At 41.6% G+C, this 19,515-nt stretch overlaps 1 protein-coding gene across 4 annotated transcripts in view; it reads left to right on the top strand.

The window, feature by feature from the left end:
- Positions 1-18,767, top strand: part of SCML4 (Scm polycomb group protein like 4) — a 108,671-nt gene extending 89,904 nt beyond the window's left edge. For all 4 annotated transcript variants that reach the window (XM_075126622.1, XM_075126621.1, XM_075126623.1 and 1 more), the window contains 2 exons: positions 11,175-11,320; positions 14,767-18,767. In XM_075126622.1, the coding sequence (XP_074982723.1) occupies positions 11,175-11,320; positions 14,767-14,892 (272 nt within the window). In that variant the 3' untranslated portion in view covers positions 14,893-18,767. The remainder of the gene's footprint in view (positions 1-11,174; positions 11,321-14,766) is intronic.
- Positions 18,768-19,515: the final 748 nt, after the last annotated feature.

Below are 19,515 nucleotides of genomic sequence, written 5' to 3'. Positions count from 1 at the left end.
CCTGATCCTTGGCCCCATTAACACTGCTTTGTACTGCTCTGGTTATACAAAAGAGCCTTTAAAACAGTTCCGATGGCAATTGGAGTATTCTCTCAGTTAAGAATTCTCTGACTGCATAGGGCCAAGGTCGGGGTATGGATGGGTTAAAGAGGCAGCCAGCCAGGGGTAAAGTAGAGGAGCCCTGTGGGACCAGGTAGAGACCTATCTAGCAGCCAGATGGCCACAGAATCAGGGGAGAATGGAGGAAGGAGTCACAAAAATGGCTTACTGCTACCTTTCAATACATCCCTTCTGAGCTGTGCTGATTGCAGGGTAGGATCTCAGTCATGGCGCAGTAATTACTAGAATTGTTCTTCTTTCCTTTTTTTGGAAATCAGAATTAATTTACTTTTTCCCAGCCTTTTAGTATCCATGATTTTTCAAAAATAATTGTCAGTGTTTCATTGTTAACTAATTCTCTTACTCTAGAATCCATATCTTTGTTCACTTTTTCCAAGTATTCTATTAGCTTCTCTTTATCATTAGAGTGATTTTAACAGTGTCTTCCTTCCTTTCTAATTATTCAAACTCCATTTATATATTTTTCACCTAAAAGACAGATTTAACAAAGGAATTCAGTGTCTCAGCCATTTTAAGTAATTAATTTCTTTCCCTTCCTCCTTTATTAATGGAACCTTCTGTCATTCTAGTATTTCTTTTCACCTTGATATATTTGCAGAAGCCTTTCTTATTTCTCTTCAAATCCCCCGCCCTTGTCTAGCATTAACTTATGACAGCAAAAAAAGCATATTTCCCTTGTGTCAAAATATAAAGGGAAGGGTAATCACCTTTCTGTATACAGTGCTATAAAATCCCTCCTGGCCAGAGGCAAAACCCTTTCACCTGTAAAGGGTTAAGAAGCTAAGGTAACCTCCCTGGCACCTGACCCAAATGACCAATGAGAGGACAAGATACTTTCAAATCTTGAGTGGGGGGGGAACAAAGGGTTTGTCTGTCTGTGTGATGCTTTTGCCGGGAACAGATCAGGAAGACAGCCTCAGAACTTCTGTTAAGTTAGTAAGTAATCTAGCTAGAAATACATTAGATTTCCTTTTGTTTAATGGCTGGTAAATAAGCTGTGCTGGATGGAATGTATATTCCTGTTTTTGTGTCTTTTTGTAACTTAAGGTTTTGCCTAGAGGGATTCTCTATGTTTTGAATCTGATTACCCTGTAAGGTATTTACCATCCTGATTTTACAGAGGTGATTCTTTTACCTTTTCTTTAATTAAAATTCTTCTTTTAAGAACCTGATTGATTTTTCATTGTTCTTACGATCCAAGGTTCAATAAGGATAAGTGCAGGGTCCTGCACTTAGGACGGAAGAACCCAATGCACAGCTACAGACTAGGGACCGAATGGCTAGGCAGCAGTTCTGCAGAAAAGGACCTAGGGATGACAGTGGACGAGAAGCTGGATATGAGTCAGCAGTGTGCCCTTGTTGCCAAGAAGGCCAATGGCATTTTGGGATGTATAAGTAGGGGCATAGCAAGCAGATCGAGGGACGTAATCGTCCCCCTCTATTCGACATTGGTGAGGCCTCATCTGGAGTACTGTGTCCAGTTTTGGGCCCCACACTACAAAAAGGATGTGGATAAATTGGAAAGAGTCCAGCGAAGGGCAACAAAAATGATTAGGGGTCTGGAACACATGACTTATGAGGAGAGGCTGAGAGAACTGGGATTGTTTAGTCTGTGGAAGAGAAGAATGAAGGGGGATTTGATAGCTGCTTTCTACTACCTGAGAGGTGGTTCCTGAGAGGATGGTTCTAGACTATTCTCAGTGGTGGAAGAGGACAGGACAAGGAGTAATGGTCTCAAGTTGCAGTGGAGGAGGTTTAGGTTGGATATTAGGAAAAACTTTTTCACTAGGAGGGTGGTTAAACACTGGAATGCGTTGCCTAGGGAGGTGGTGGAATCTCCTTTCTTAGAAGTTTTTAAGGTCAGGCTTGACAAAGCCCTGGCTGGGATGATTTAATTGGGGATGGGTCCTGCTTTTGAGCAGGGGGTTGGACTAGATGACCTCCTGAGGTCCCTTCCAACCCTGATATTCTATGATTCTATGATTCAAAGGGTTTGAGTCTGTGTTCACCTGTACAAATTGGTGAGGATACTTATCAAGCCTTCTCCAGAAAAGGGGGTGTAGGGTTTGGGGGGATATTTTGGGGGAAGACGTCTCCAAGTGGGCTCTTTCCCTGTTCTTTGTTTAAAACACTTAGTGGTGGAAGCATATGGTTCAAGGCAAGGCAAAGTTTGTACCTTGAGGAAGTTTTTAACATAAGCTGGTAAGAATAAGCTTAGGGTGTCTTTCATGCAGGTCCCCACATCTGTACCCCAGGGTTCAGAGTGGAGAAGGAACCGTGACACCTTACAAGCCTTAACTGGCTATGAGCATTGCTGTGGGGTTGCCTCCCCAATTACAGTTTTCAGTAAAATATTATATTAACATCAGATCTTTGAATAATCCTTCATGAATCCACACTGATCTTTAATGCATTTCCTGCATTTTGCACACTGAATTGCATTGAACTGTCAGCCATTCCTCTTAACTGTAGTGTCTTTTTGGATTTAACAGTCACCTTTCAAAATGGCGCTGTGACAGGCTGACAACCTTCTGTAATATCCCGAACAAACCTTATGGAATTAAGATAAACTTTATTGAATTAAGTGAACTCTTATAGAATGAAGGTTAATACCTTTGGGGTACATTAAAAGTGTAGTTGTGTATGTGGTGTTGTGGCTTTGTGTGTACCTTCTCTAGTACGGAGAGGAGCTGCCACTGTATTTGCTCCGTTATCAAACCTTTGAAGCCCCCTCGTCCCCCAGAGAGGTATGCATGCACTACATGTGTGCAGTCTCTTTTATTGTTTTTCATGTGTTTTCTCTGTAGTGCTTTCCTCTTCAGAATATAATAGGCTTGCATAGAAAGAACTGTGTGGTACTTATAACTGTAGTAATCACCCTGGTTAACCATCCCTAAAGAGAAAGCAAGCAGGTGTCCTCAGGCAGCCTCTCCCTGCTGGGAATAACACAGTGAAGGCAGGGAGCTGTGCAGCCTGGAAATACCCTGGTCAGAAGGGAGAGAGATGTGGGTTTCCACCCAGAAAGGCAATGGCTGGGGAGCTGGAAGCCTGATACCAGGTGCCATTGCTGGACCAATGACGGGAAATACAGCTGCAGTTGCCCTGAACTGTGACAGGTGCTTTTTCAAATGTCCTTGTATTTCACCTCCACATCTCTTTAAGCCTTGACCCTGGTCTTCTCATAGGCTATGTCTACACTGCAACTGGCCTGCAATCGAAGGTGTGGTTGCAGCTTAGGTAGGTATACCCACACTAGCTTTAATCTGGTTAGCAGCCCTCACTTCAGCACAGGCTAGCAACATGAATATGTACCCAGGATTCGCACCTTGCTGAAGCCCATGCCACTGAGTCTTCATTGTTATTTTAGCTGTGCTAGCTAAATGAAAGCGAGTACGGGTATGCCTAACGGGGCTTCCCGTTCCGTTCAGTGGCAGTGTAGACATAGACCCAAACGCTATCATGTTCTGCAATATTGTTTCAAAAATGACTGTGTCACTGTCGCATTCTGGTCAATCAGGGTCCACTCGAGTACCCATTTAAGTGAACCTCTCCATTGACTTCAGTTGGTGTCAGAATGTTTTTTTCTGTAGTATCTTTGCCATTCAGAGACTCTCTTCTCAAACACCTAAAGGTCTCTTGCGCCCAGCCCAAGTTTATGCACCTAAAGTGTCTTTCCAGCATCCCATCTGTTCCCATTGGGTTCTATCTAGCTGCATTTTGTCCAGGATCTGGACAACACCAGTGACTGCCCAGGAAGCAGTTTATTACAATTTTCACAAAACCGACTGTCTTTGAAACTTCCTAGACATTTCCCAAGACTTAGAGTCAGCTCTTCTGTAGCAGGTTAGGAAACAAAGCTGGGGAGGGGAGAGGAGAAATGTTTTAAAAGGTAGCTTGGGCCCAGGCACTAGAGCCATTTGGCTGTTTTTGAGGTGAGTTGGCAGAACTTCAGGCTGCCACACAAAACACAAGGCGATAATGAGTCTCTGCCAAAACCGTTTAATATTTTTTCATGTGACTCATGCACACGAGACCAGCAAGACCTGGCCAGCCAGGTGTTCTAGCCAAAAAAGGAAAGGATGAGAGTTCCATGTCGCTGATATTTGTTATTTGTACGTGAAGCTGAAAATTGGCAGATTAATCCGCAACATAACATTGATATGCTAGGTATTGTCTACACACACAAGAAGACAAAGACCTTGCCCCAAACAGCTTACAGTCTACAACAATATCAATATTGGTTTCCACACACATCTCAGATACTCTAACATGCTGGACTATTGCAATGAACTGGCTAGTGTGCATATGTACCAATGCCACCTATTTAATCAGAACTGCTCAGCTGTGTGTCAGAGGCTCTGTACTGCTAGCTGAGATTCTCCTTTAGCCAAGGTTAGAAGCTGGTGCTTTCTGGAGTGGAGATGTGAATTCTACTACACGGTGTCACTGTGAAGTTGTGAGTGGCCTATGTGCTGCACAGTGATACCCGCAAAGTCACAGATGGTCATGGTTTTATTACAATATAGCACACAGATTCAGGGAAACAGTTACATTCCCATTCACCATTTGGTTTCATTTTTCCTCTAGATATTTGTGATCGCATCAGTTCTGAAGTACTTCTCCACAATAATACTGAAGTTCTTACCATAGTTTTTACAAAGTATTGTGCATGTTTTCTTAAACCTTGTGTATGTCTTCACACTGATCATATGTTTCAGCTAACTTGCTGCATTCACCTTCAGTGGTATTGCTAGACTATGTTAATAACAGATTTTTGTGAACTGGTTTCAGTGCAGCAGGCGTGTAGTTTATTTATTGCCTTCACAACACACTCAGCTGCAAAGGTTTCAGAAATCTGCAATCTCACTAGGATGCTTCTTTGTGTTTTTCTTCTCCCTAGAACTAGTTTACATGCTGCTCAATCATAAGAAAACAGAGATGAGCAATTGGAATCTGCATGTATCCATCTCTGTTTGCATACTAACAAGGCAGTGACAAGAAGGGCTCATTAAACTGAGGTGGCATTAAAAGGGGAACAAATTTAGGACTTTTTTTTTGAAGCCTCAAGCCAAATTTTCTTTATTCACTGATATTTTTGTAAAAGATCATGTATTATTTACTGTAAAGGACACTTTTAAAAAAACCCACATAATTCAGGCTATAAAGTATATACTTATGCATAGCAGAACCCATTTTTAAAGTGCAATGCATAGGTTTTAACCTCAAAGTTCCCATGATGGAGTCAGGTGAATGGGAGGCTGGTGGCCAATTCCCCACAATTACACTAAAAACATCTCCAGATTATGGCTTTAAGGAGGTGCCTCCACATTGCCACCTGCTGTGGCTTCTGCCTCATTTTAGGTCATTGTATACAGACAATCTGCTAGGGATGTGGAATTATTCTGCTGTAACCCACATAGCCTTGGAAATCCTCCTGCTTTCTCGAGCTTTAAGAGTTTGGAGAAAACTGCCAGTTTCCCTTTTCACCAGGCTTTCTAATGTCAGTAGTTCTCTCTCTCTCTCTCTCTGACACCCTTCCAGATTCTCTAAATCAACATCTTCAGATGCTGACTTCATGCCACTCACATGCTCTCTAATAAGCTTGGGCTGCTCTTGTATTTAAGGAGCACATTATTTATCTTCTCTTCTTTTGCTATTTTTATCTCAGTTTCTGCATTATGTTTCTTTACTATGTTTTGACACCAGTTTAGTTGTTGGGCTTTACATCACTTCATCATCCTCTTTGGGGTGGTTCCAGGCCTGGGAGGAAGGCCTAAAGACTAGAGTCAAAGAAAAGGACAAATGGGGCAGAGAGCCCTTGAGCTTGGTCGCCCCAAGGTGGTGCATATGGGCCTGATCCAAAGCTCACTGAAGTCAGCAGGAGTCTTTCCAGTGACTTCAGTAGGCGTTAGATGTTGTCCATGAGTCTCAGAATTCTTGCTGAAAGCCTCCTTGGCACATACTGTTCTGCTTCTCTTCTGCCGCAACTATGCCCTGTTTCTGATGTATTTTTGTCATGAACTTTCCAAAAATTGGTTCATAGAATCATAGAATATGAGGGTTGGAAGGGACCTCAGGAGGCCATCTAGTCCAACCCCCTGCTCAAAGCAGGACCAATCCCCAACTAAATCATACCAGCCAGGGCTTTGTCAAGCCTGACCTTAAAAACATCTGAGGAAGGAGATTCCACCACCTCCCTAGGTAACCCATTCCAATGCTTCACCACCCTCCTAGTGAAAATTTTTTTCCTAATATCCAACATAAACCTCCCCCACTGCAACTTGAGACCATTGCTCCTTGTTCTGTCATCTGCTACCACTGAGAACAGTCTAGATCCATCCTCTTTGGAACCCCCTTTCATGTAGTTGAAAGCAGCTATCAAATCCCCCCTCATTCATAGATTCATAGATATTTAGGTCAGAAGGGACCATTATGATCATCTAGTCTGACCACCTGCACAACGCAGGCCACAGAATTTCACCCACCACTCCTGCAAAAAACCTCTCACCTATGTCTGTGCTATTGAAGTCCTCAAATCGTGGTTTAAAGACTTCAAGGAGCAGAGAATCCTCCAACAAGTGACCTGTGTCCCATGCTACGAGGAAGGCGAAAAACCTCCAGGGCCTCTTCCAATCTGCCCTGGAGGAAAATTCCTTCCCGACCCCAAATATGGTGATCAGCCAAACTCTGAGCACATGGGCAAGATTCATCAGCCAGATACTACAGAAAATTCTTTCCTGGGTAACTCAGATCCCACCCCATCTAATATCCCATCACCTATTCACCATGAATATTTAATTACCAAAACCATGTTATCCCATCATACCATCTCCTCCATAAACTTATCGAGTTTAATCTTAAAGCCAGATAGATCTTTTGCCCCCTCTGCTTCCCTTTGAAGGCTATTCCAAAACTTCACTCCTCTGATGGTTAGAAACCTTCATCTAATTTCTAGTCTAAATTTCCTGGTGGCCAGTTTATATCCATTTGTTCTTGTCTCCACATTGGTACTGAGCTTAAAAAATTCCTCTCCCTCTCCGGTATTTATCCATCCCTCTGATATATTTATAGAGAGCATTCTTCTCTTCTGCAGACTAAACAATCCCAGTTCCGTCAGCCTCTCCTCATAAGTCATGTGCTCCAGCCCCCTAATAATTTTTGTTGCCCTCCGCTGGACGCTTTCCAATTTTTTCACATCCTTCTTGTAATGTGGGGCCCAAAACTGGACACAGTACTCCAGATGAGGCCTCACCAATGTCGAATAGAGGGGAACGATCACGTCCCTTGATCTGCTGGCAATGCCCCTACTTATACAGCCCCAAATGCCATTAGTCTTCTTAGCAACAAGGGCACACTGTTGACTCATATCCAGCTTCTCATCCACTGTAACCCTTAGGTCCTTTTCTGCAGAACTGCTGCCTAGCCGCTCGGTCCCTTGTCTCTAGCTGTGCATGGGATTCTTCCGTCCTAAGTGCAGGACTCTGCACTTGTCCTTGCTGAACCTCATCAGATTTCTTTTGGCCCAATCCTTTTGTCTAGGTCCCTCTGTATCCTATACCTACCCTCCAGTGTATCTACCTCTCCTCCCAGTTTAGTGTGGATGAAATAGGATCTATTCCTCTTCTTCCACATCATCTGTTTTTAGGAAGAATGGAGAAGTGCTTTCTTCTCCCTCCCTTTCATTGCCTAGCTTTCCACATCCCATTCCATTAATTTGGTAATTTTTTGCCACCTGTCAAAAACGGGGAAATTGGATTTGACCTAGATTATGATCTCTAAAAATAATTATTCATACTGAACATTCACATCTCTTTGTAATCTGAGTATTCATTAACATCTTGATTAATTCTGATGACAGGATAGCATAAAATACCCATGAGAGATGAGACTTCTTCATTTATCTAAACCCTGTGTTAATTGCAAGTACCTTCAGACACAAGAAAGTACAGTATTTATCATACAACCATCAAACAATTTTGTTTATAATGTAGGATTCTTCCAGCAAAATGATGTTACCAAATCACCTTGTATAACATGTAATAAAGTCCTGTTGAAATTAAGTTTTTGTAAATGAAGAAGTTTATGGGGCTTTTTTTTAAGTTCCCAGATCAATAGACTATATGGCCAGAGTGAAAAGCTTGAAAAATGTTCTAAAACATATGGAAAACAGATCTTCCTGTACTTGCTTACCAAGACCCGAGTTCTGGATTTTGTGTGCAAATTAATGGTATGCCAGTTTCAACAATGCCCTGTTACTTTAATGCTTACTCATATGAGGTGGTGATACTGCAGTGATAAACCCCGTAAAATAAATATGGGTAAATTGGCTCTAAAACACGACAGATAATGTCAGCAAATAATCTATTGTAGGTGCTTGTGATGTCATTAACTAATGTCAGAAAAGCACAGAACCCTGAATTCAGGGTGTAGCAGAGAAGTGCTGGGGGAAATGGATTTCAAATATTAATATTTGGGGGAAAAAACAGTTAATGGTTTTCAAATCAGTGCTCTGTTACTGATTTGGAATTTGAAAGAGTGATTTTAAATTTCTGGGGCTTTTCAGATATCCTTGAAGAGTTCTACCAATACAGTCTGCTTAAAAGGGTCGTTTATATTTTATCTTAAAAACCTTAGCTTCAACTTATTGATTGTTTCATTGTCAGGGGTGAATTGAATTCTCTTGTCATTTCAACCTTCTCTTTTCTCCACCCTCCCCCTTCTTTTTATTAGAGAAATGGCTAATACTGTTAAAGACTTCCTGCTGTTCCCAGTGGGCCATCTGTTCTCCTCTGCCCTTCCATGGCATTTCTGGAAGCAATGCACATCAGACAAGAGTCACTGGGCCATACTCTGCCCTCACGTACACTGGTGTAGATGCACTGGGGTTGCTTTATATTGACACTGATGTAATCAGAAGCAGAGCTTTGCCTGACATTTTCATTTTCATGCTCATTCAGCACAATGGAGGCTAGATCACCTAGCAGGAGCAGTATCAAGGTCATAGTCTTCTACAGTTTATAGTGTCAGGGTAGAAACTTCCCTCTCAAATTCACTAGGTGCATCTGACTCACTGCGCCACTACCTAACCACCCTTTTTGGAGTGAAAACCTAAAGTCTGCCCTGGCCACTGACAGCCTTCCATTTGAACGGCCAACTGGCAGTTTTCTAGGTAGCTCCACACACATGCCTATATCTGGATTAGACTGAAAGCAAGGTTCCACCTTGATCAAGAGGGATAGAACTTGGTGCTTTTTTCAGCTAAAATAATGAGAACCTATTTCTGTCTAGCTGAAATTCTGCTTTCAAGATGCATCCTGTTTCTTTCGCTCGTCCCTGACAACGTATTCTACGTTGCTGATCATCCGATGGTTGGCAGAGATGGTACCATTTATTTGGCACGCTTTTTCTTCACAGCTTCATGCCAAAGATCCCAGATGTGCACTGCATTTATTCTGCTAGTGGAGCCCAGAGTTGCCTGATTGCATATGAACATGAACACTAGCAGTCTACTTAGAGGACCTGCAGCTACTCCTTGTCCTGTATATCCAAAAGAGTGACCTAGTAAATGAGAGTATAATTATCACGATATTTACATCAAATCCCAGTACGAAGCCCCATCAGTCAGATTTGCACATCCATAGTATTGCTGCTTATTGGAGTCCATCTTTCATAATTGCAAAAATATACCGAATTATGTTACACTGTGAGATATTTTGGATGGCAAAAAAGTACCAGTATGCACAGCCTGGACATTAGGCAGGGATCCTGCTTGTAGGGGCAGATCCTCCGATGGTGCAAATCAGCCGAGCTCCATTGAAGTCCATGGGATACCAATTTACATGAGCCGCTAATCCAGCCCATTCCATTTGCTCACATGTATTATAGTGCTCTCACTGGTCTGTGGGATTCTTACAGAGTTTATACATTTTTTCAAGCTCAGTGTTTCTTTGGTCGTCTCAGATCTTCTCTAATCAGCCACTTTGAGCCTCTCTGATTCCCCTATTGACTACTCTGGGCTTCTCTGGCCTCCAGTTTTTCAACTCGTCAGGTATTCTGATCTCCCCCTGCCTGCTCTGTTCTTTTTCTGTTGTGCCTGGTCTCTTACTATTCATATCTACTCATTAAAAATTCTGCTCTAACAAAGAGAGACGAGGCGGTTTTGGCTACTAAGGTGTTATGAGTCTATACGCTGCCTCCAGTTAATGTGAAGTTTGCTTTGTATAGACAAATGTAAACAGCTTTCCTGTAATCTAATGTCATCACATAGCACTGCAAATAGTGCAACACCATGAAGGAGGGGTGGGGGGCAGGTTGCATACACGTAGTGACTGAGATTTATAATTCTGCAGAGACTAGGAATAAAAACATAAATGCACTTTCATTCCAATGTGCCTTTATTGCCTTGATTTAAGGCTGGAACAGGCTGAAGTGACCTTAAATCATCCTGGGCTTATACCATTAAAAAGTCACATGTGCAATGTTCATCTTCGCACATTTTAGTAGCTCTCCAAATAGGCAATCACTGGGGACCTTCAACTTTGTGAGAGCCCGAGATTAGGAGGATATCAAATGGAAATGCTCTTTTAAGCTGCAGGATAAGTCAAAATATCTGAACACTAAGAGCAAACAATTTGCTAAATCCCCTTTCATCCAGCCTTTGCACTGGATGGCTAATTCCTTTGTTTAGCGCTGTGGTGTTTTATCTCCAGGTGGGAGAGCAGTGCCTTCTTGAGCCAATATTCCTGCTGCCTGCAGATCAGACAGCAGTGGCTGCTCTGTTATGAGCATGGCAGCTGGTACGTTTTTTCCTTTCCCAGCAAGAGACTGAGCATTTCATCGTTTTTAACACAATTCACCAGCTGGGACCAAGTCTCCTAGTAAGCAGTCAAATACCTTCTCTTCTCCCCCCTGCCCCCCCCGACCCCCACACCCACACCAGCCCGAACACCAACACCGTAGCAACCACGTAAGGCTGCCCTACTCCAAAGTGCTCTCAAAACACATTAACTGGTATTAAGTTGTAACATGCTGTTATGGGCTTTTTCTATCCATAGCCTCAAGTCCTTCGCCAGAAAGACAAGATGCAGCTCGGCCGTCAAGCAAGAACCCTTCGACCTGGACTGTCGATGATGTGGTTTGGTTTGTGAAGGATGCAGATCCTCACGCGTTAGGTCCGCACGTGGAGCTTTTCAGAAAACATGTACGTAGGAGGCGGTCCATGGTGTAACCCAGCTATTTGGGCTGAGTTTACAGGTCATTGACTTTACCAAGTGAGAGTCTTATCTTGTGAGGCAAGGAGCAGGGAATTGCTTGCACTCAGCGGTTTACAAGACACAGCTGATGTTAACATCCAAGTGTTGGAGTTTAACTCTACATTAAAAGAACTTCTAGGTCCAGCCAGGTGATTCGTGTCAGCAGAGGCTGAGAGTAATGTGTGGAGGAATTGCTCTCTCAACCCCTGGAGGGAAGCAATGCCTTATGTCATTCTATAGCTAATCCCCTGGGCTGGGTGCTTAAGGCCATATCTTAATTAGCTCCAGCACTGTGTTTAAATGAAGTCCAGGCCAGTAAGGAGCTAACTTAGTTTCCTTGACCATTACAAACACCGTATGGCTTTCCTATAAACCGTTTGACAAAAGCATGGTATAAACCAGCAATGTAGACAACATAGTTTAGCCATCTGCAGTTGAACAAAAGTTGCCTTGCTGGAAGGTTTTGAGACTGGGGCGGGGAGATGTAAATCAGGGGAAGCAGGTGTGAATGTGAGGGAGGATCCCAGAAACATGTGCAGACTTTCCCTGCTATTCCTCGCCCTGTCCCAGAAAGAAGAACGTTTGGGAAGTGACAAGTCTGCCTAGTACAAAAGCATCAGGGCAGTTTTTGTTTTGTTATTGCATATGTGGCAGATTCTGACATTATATTGTCTTATACAGCATGGAGCCTGGTGCGCTGACACAACAGCCTCTAGGTGAGCTATGCTGTAGGATTTTATGTGGTGCCATAGTCCTACAGTATTTGTGACAAAAGAGAACCAGTTAAATGGGCACTAAAATTTGCCACATCTTCCATTGTGAAGTACCCAGCACCTGTTGTATATACTTAGAGTCAGTTTCACTGTAAAATATGCAATAGGTCTGAGAGCTTGGGTGAGGCTACTGCACAACTCAATTCAATTAGGCCTTTGAAATATATATATCCCTGCAATTTTTCAACCTTCAAATCTAAGCTGGATTAGCATGGAGACCCCAGAGGGGAGAGGCAAGTGATTAGTCCATTAACCTTAGCCATATCTTCCTGTGTGTTAAATCTTTCTATGAAGCGTAATTTACTTTGAAGCACTTAATGTCATTGACAGGCCCAACAAGCACCTGAAATCATTGCTTTAGCAATCAACTAATCTTAGCCGTGACACCACCGTTGTAGCAGGGTGGTACAATGAAGAGAAAGTGGGAAAAGGAAAAGCAAATGAGGACAGTGCTATCTCTTGCCCTGTTATATTTAAAGTGACCATCAGGGATTGGGGATTGACTTATACTTACTGTGCCAAATTCACCTAAACAGCTGTAGGGAGAGATAATCCACCTTAGCCAGTCTATTCCCCTATCTCCACAACAGGGAAGGCAGTGAGTGGTACCATCACAGCCCTCCCTTGTGTTTTTCCCATGTAGGAAGGCAGCTCTTGCTTGTGGCCAAGATTCTGCAGTAACTCTGTCAAAAGTGGCTTCTGGGGGTGTGCACTGGATCCGCGAATCCCCCAACCTCCTAGGCTGTTTTCTGCGCTGCAGCCTCTCCCAGGGAGAGTTTCTGCATCTGGAGCCACTGCAACAGGGTCCAGGCTCAGAGGAGTCTAGCCCATAATTGATAGGGTCACTGAAGGGCGCAGAACTGGTGTGAGACCATCAGCTGTACACCTCTCTTGCAGTAGCATTTCTGGCAATGAGTGTGTGTGGTTTTGCAATGACCTCTCAGCAAGAAGAAAGCAGCAAAAGTGATACCCAGCCGTGGGAGAAGGGAAGGAGAGAGAGAGAGAGAGTTTGCAGAGTATAGTACATGACGGAGGAATACATGGAGAATTAACAAGTAGCAAAATCAAACTAAAAGGGAGCAAAGCAATGCAACGCTCTGATAGTTTAATTATGGTCAGTAATTGGCAAATGCATATGTGAAGGAGACTAAAATCTTTATGTTTAAGGTAATTAAACCTGTTCATTCAGAATTATAACCTGCCTCTTCCAGTGATGGATATTGTAATTGTGAGCACATATAGTTTTCTCGACCTTCTTCATATTGATTATTTTAGCTTTGTTCCAGTTAGCTTACCACTCGACAGTATTGCTTGGAGAGGGTGACCTTACTGAGAGGGGAAGCCTACATTTCCAGCCTCTGAAGTGGGACCAAGAAGTGGGAGGCGCAGTCTCATTTTGCTGTTTTAATCCTTTTATTCACTAGCAGCCTGATCCTGCAAACACTTATTACTGAGTATAGCTCTAGCTACTCCGAATAGTTCTAGTGAATCAACCCCACAGGGTTAGTGCCCCTTTAGGGATTACTCACCATGCTGAGAAATATGCTCGGGAATAAGTGTTTGCAGAAACAAGCCTTAATGCTTTCCTATTGCAGCTGGAAGCTGCTCGCTATCTCCAAATGCTACTGCAGTCTTGCAGGCTGTACTTGAGAAACCTGTGTCACTTCTTGCTCCCAATCCCTTATAGAAACACTCCAGTAGTCTACAATACTGGTCCAAATTACTGTGGGCCAGACCTCAACTAGTGTAAGTAAACCTGACTCCCTTGGCTTCAGTGAGTTACACCAGCTAAGGATCTGGTCCTGCATCTTCTAATAGTGCTATTGCAGAGTTTTAGATCATTACTGACATAGTATTAATAAAGAGAAATCAAGCAAACATACTTTTTCATCAGAGGGACATAGCTATTGCAGGATATTTAATTAAATATGAATGCTCCCTCTGGCACACTCTTGTCATGTAATTTAATTCTAACCCTTACATACTAATAATGTTAAAGGGAAAAAAACATTTTGAAAAAGCCGGATTCACTCTAATCACTCGATAGTATTTTATTTTATTTCATTCTAAACTCCAGAAGTTTGTTTTTCTTTATGCTATGCACATGTTGGTTGTATCCATATTTGAATGCAACATTGATTCTTCCTTTATCTTACCTTCCGAAAATGATAGGAAGAAGCGATAAGGAGAAAGTGGTTTCCAATGTGGTGTGTGGGGGCAAGAGGAGTGGAAATTGACCATCAACTGCTGATTGAGTGAATCATAAAGTGATCTTACTGTGGATCAGCACTAAGCACAATAATGGTCCGTGCACATTAAGCTTGATAGTAATGCTTCATTAGTATAACTTGGATCACACAGACAAGCTCTGACCATCAAACAGAAATGATGAAATGTATGGAAGTCATGCTAATACTTAGCACTGATATGGCACGTTTTAACATCAAGGTGCTTTGAAATTTAAAATTGACAAAATTTCTGCCAGCTCTACTCTGAATGAAGCCATTTGAAGATGGAAGCTGGAAGATGTCTTAGCTGCAATGGAATGCTTGCTCTCTTACTTTTTCAGCACTGGTCACAGGTTATACATCTTGATTTTTCTCTCTCTTTTTTTAAAACAGGAGATTGATGGCAATGCTTTATTGTTACTGAAAAGTGACATGATCATGAAATACTTGGGGCTGAAATTAGGACCAGCATTGAAACTTTGTTACCACATCGATAAACTCAAGCAAGCAAAGTTCTGACATTTCCTTCAACAGTGGCCCAACATAATCCGAGATAGCAGACAAAAGGTAACATGTTGCCTTATAGAAATACATCAACTTGTGAATTGTTTTTCCCTCTTTTTTAACAAAGACTTTCTTTTTTAATACTTGTGCATCTTCACCTTTTTTTAATCCAATGGGGTCTTTTAGCTGTTCTGTGTTAATAATTTTCCAAAAAGTATATAATTACAATAATTATTTTATATCATTAATATTGTTATTATGATTATAGTAAGTCCTATTTTTGTAATCAGAAGTGGGAAATCGGAAACAAATACAGCTTTGACACATGCTGAGGACTGATGAGGGACTATAGAAGAGTCACTCATTAGCCACCTGTCAGCCTCTGGGGCATAATTAGTAATTTGCCAACATCTGGGGTGTGGTTATAATGCAGACCCAAGAACAACAGCATTATGAGATAAAAGGCCTGGAAAAGGTCAGATTAATGCCCTTTGTTTGGTCAGCTATTGTTGTCTTATGGGCACTACCCCCATGTCTTGCACTATCTGGAAAACTTGAAATTCTTTAGTTTAAAAAAAAAAATTCTGAAGACTGAAGTACCTTGTTTTCCCACTAGAGGGACAAATCCTAATAAACTCCAGGCTTCAGCTGCTGATGACATGGTGGCTTTCTAGAGGGTGTGATTGAGCCACCTTGATTTTACATCTAGTATACACACAAATTAGGAACTGCAGCTCCTAGCATGATCGACCCTTCACTGCTCACCGACAACTAGTTCACCGTTTAGAAAAACCAAAACGCAGAAAGCGTTCCTGATAGGATGCCACAACACACTGCATCTCGTTAAGTCAAAAAGTGGTTGGATAGCTCCCAGAGCATCTGGCATTCTCAGCAGTCTGCCTCCTTCCTTGAGCCATGCCTGTATGCCATATATTTTGTGGCACTCTTTAAAAAAGCAAAAGAGTACAGTGGAAATGTTCTCCAAAAAGAAGTTGAAAATACAACGCACACTGTACATTTGCAACTGTGTTGGATCTAAAAGGTAGATTTTCTAGATTAATTTCCTTACTGAAGCTGCCATTGTGGGTAATCTTGTTAACGTTCAGCACATATGCAGAGGTGTTGAGCATTAGGATTTAAGTGGATTCAAAATGTCCTTCTGCACCATAAAAGAACCAAAAAAAAAAAAAAAAAGACGAATGTCCACATCCTATACAGCCATGCCAGGACAAGTATATTTTTAAAAAAATAATAGATTACTTATGGGTTGGATATGCTCTTATTTTCTTCTTTAAAAATGAGATTTATCAAAAGGATACCTCTACCCGTTCAGCTTAAACAGCATTCTCTTTAAATGAGTGTCCAGATTTTTTAGCAACTCTTTGAGATATTAGGGCTGTGTGATAGCCAGACTCAACCTGTCTCAGAGAATGGATTCCTGAACCTCTACATGGCAGTGATCAGATGGTACCATCCAATTCTGTTCATGTAGAATAAAATGTTACCAAAAATGTCATGCAGAACAAAACTCATTTTTATGTGCAACATTAGAATAAACCTGCTACAAAAAAGATACAAATTCAGGGCCTGAACCTGAAAACACATATGAATTTGAATAACTTTAATCCCATGAGTAGTTTAATAGAACTCACTGGGGTTATTCACATGAGTAAAAGTTACTTATGCCCTTATATGTTTGCAGCATTGGCTCCGCAAATGACTGACCAGTTTTCAACAAGTTCTGTATGCACACTGAAATGCCTTTGAAATGAACACCTGAATAAATGTGTTAAATGAAATTCCTATAATACTAAGTATAAAATATACTAATATCTAAACATATGGACGATTAGAACTTTAAACTGAGCTGCATTGCTTTATGTCCGTGTTGCACAGAATGAAAATCTGCTCAGCCAGATGTGTGCTAGGGACATAAATGTGTTCACACCAACAAGACGGTTATACAGTTAATTGTTCACTGTTGCATTTTCAAAAGTTAAGTCTTTTACTTACAATAATGCTACTTATTTGACCTGCTTTTAAAGTCAGCCCAAAAGAGTGTAAAGACCTTGATATATCTGTAATGTCATACTCAGCAAATCCTAGGACAATCTAGTTTTCTTACATGTTCTGCAATGTAGCCCATCTTTCTTATTTTTAAAAAAATTTCTGATTTTAGTTCCTTCCATCCAAAAACTCACTTCACTGTAACATAGCTAACTCCAAAAGAGAGCAGGTCAAACATTTTCCAGTGGGATGTTTTTTCCATTGCAAAATGCTGTTTCCTCAAAATCTAAACTTTCCAAGGGAACCTGCTGATTTTGAGAAAATTTTGTTTTGGAAACCTCCCTGAAACAAACATTTCACTATTATTGAAACACTTCTCTTTTGACATTCTTGGGAGGAATATTTTGGGGTTTTTGTTTTCAAAACAACGTTGTCATTTGAAAATGTTTTTGATTGTATATTATGTAGAAAGTCAAATTTGAATGAAATGTTTCAATTGACCCAAACCATTTTTTAAAAAAATTCATTTTGTATAAAATATCTAAATTCAGTGTTTTGCTCTGATTTGGAAGAAACCCAAATTTCAAATTCTGGAGTTTCCCACAGAACAGAAGTTCTGGTTCCTCACAGCTCTACTCCTAACATACTTTCTTTCCTCTCTCTGCCCCTCTTTTAGCCATTAAAACTGAATAGTAATCAGAAGGCAGAGACAATACTAACAACATATATAAATTAGTTAGCAACAATGATATTTTTACATCCAATGTGCTGGAAGAATTTTCATACACCATTGTATGAAATTTGTATATACAGTCAGTGGTGCTATTTTTTTTATATTAAACTTTTAAATATGACAGACTGTTGAAGTCAGGATGTTTTAATGTTTTGTCCTTGGTGTTTTGTTTTCATTGATTGTATTGCATAGAAGTACAATATATAGCAAAAAAAACCCCTCCTTTTTGGGTGTTTTGAAATTAAAGGCAATTAGGGGGCAAGCATTATTGAAGCAATATTGCGATTATAACTAACTTTCCCCCTCACAAGTCTTGTCAAAGATGGTAGTTAAATAGCTCTGCAGTGTAAAACCGGTCAGGCCACTTCCTCTGAACAAGCACTAAAGAGTCAGAACATACATGTCATTCATTTCCAAATTAGATGCATTTTTAAACATAGTTGGTACAAATTACTTTGCTTCTTGTTCCGTTCATGGCTTTCACTTCAGACTGTAGCCAATCAAGTTCTACTTTTGAACCATCCTGAGAGGTGTGTGTGTATGTATGTATCCTCAAAAGCAACTATGTGGGTCTGTTTTCTACTTTAAAAGAATCATAGCTGGATCAAAAGACATTTGCTACAAGCAATTTCAACATTTTATGAGTATTCCCTTTTGTTTACAAATGTAGGCATAGTCTAAGAATTTGGGGGAAAGTTGTGAGTGAGTTCTTTAGCTACTGTAGCTAAAACAGCCTATCCCCCAAATATACCTGCTGCTGACCTTTTTTTAAAATGGCCGACCAATTCGACCTATTCTGTTCATACAGCTCATTCATTTTTCCTTCTCACTGACCACTGCTGCTGTCATGGCATCTTCTCCCTCACTGACAAATGTGTCCCTCCAGAGCAAGGGCTGGATTAGCTCCATAAATTGCCCCCTGGCAATCCAGTGCTGTCAGCCTCCACTTGGGCTGAGCCTACTTTTGAACCTGGGCCCCTCTTGTGTGGCAGCAAGGGGAGCTGCTGCTTCTGCAGAACAATCAGTCTTGCTCAGCATGATCAATGCATAAAGGTACCCTTGAAACAGGCTGTGGCAAAAGCATTGCTGAGAGCCATATACTGCCCCCAAACCATACACTGAATTCCCATGGGAGTGAGCTGTCTTAAAAAGATGCTGTCTTTTTTTTTTTTTTTAAAAAGGGGGGGAACGACATGGGGGGGGGAAACAAATAGAACATTAGTAAAAGATTGGGGAAAATACTGACTGGACTTTTGTCTTAGAAAGATTGTTTGCAGTAACAAACGCAATAGCCTAGCTCAGTTAGCACCATTACCAAATGGGAGGTTGAAAATGGCTTAAGAAATGGGCTTTAGATTGAAAGGTTTGAGTGCTAGGGCCTGATTCTCATTGGTGTAAGCACTCCTTTAAAGCTCTCTGGCCTAACCTGCTATAAGCCCCCTTTGTTCTGCTAGAACAATGTAAATTGGCCTGGTTGTAAATGAGAATTGCTTCCCCCACCCTCGCCCCGTAACCATGCTTGTATCTTTAGTTTTTCTGATCTGAAAGACAGAGATGTACCTGCCAGTGGTCGAGCAGCAATATTTGCATTGAAGTAGGAGGGGGGATGTCATTTCCCTCTCTAGACTGAGATACACAATCCCTGTCGTGGGGGAAGGTTGAGCCTTAGCTCACAAAGATATGTCCGGAGAGGAATTTGATTTGGCCTTTGGAATGCTCCTGCTCAGCTGCAAGGGGGGAGCAGTGAGTGGAGAGGCAGTGAGGTTAACTGCAGAGCAAGTGCCCCAGTGACCCCCAGTAGGTGGTGGAGCTACTGCAGGTCATCCCTGCAGCCCAGCTGGTTGTGTGAGGATTCAGCTGGGTTGCCAAATGGGTGAGAGGGATATCAGAGGTGTGAG

Source organism: Caretta caretta, chromosome 3, assembly GCF_965140235.1.
Source record: "Caretta caretta isolate rCarCar2 chromosome 3, rCarCar1.hap1, whole genome shotgun sequence".
Classification (NCBI taxonomy): domain Eukaryota; kingdom Metazoa; phylum Chordata; order Testudines; family Cheloniidae; genus Caretta; species Caretta caretta.
This window is presented reverse-complemented; position numbering and strand designations above follow the sequence as displayed.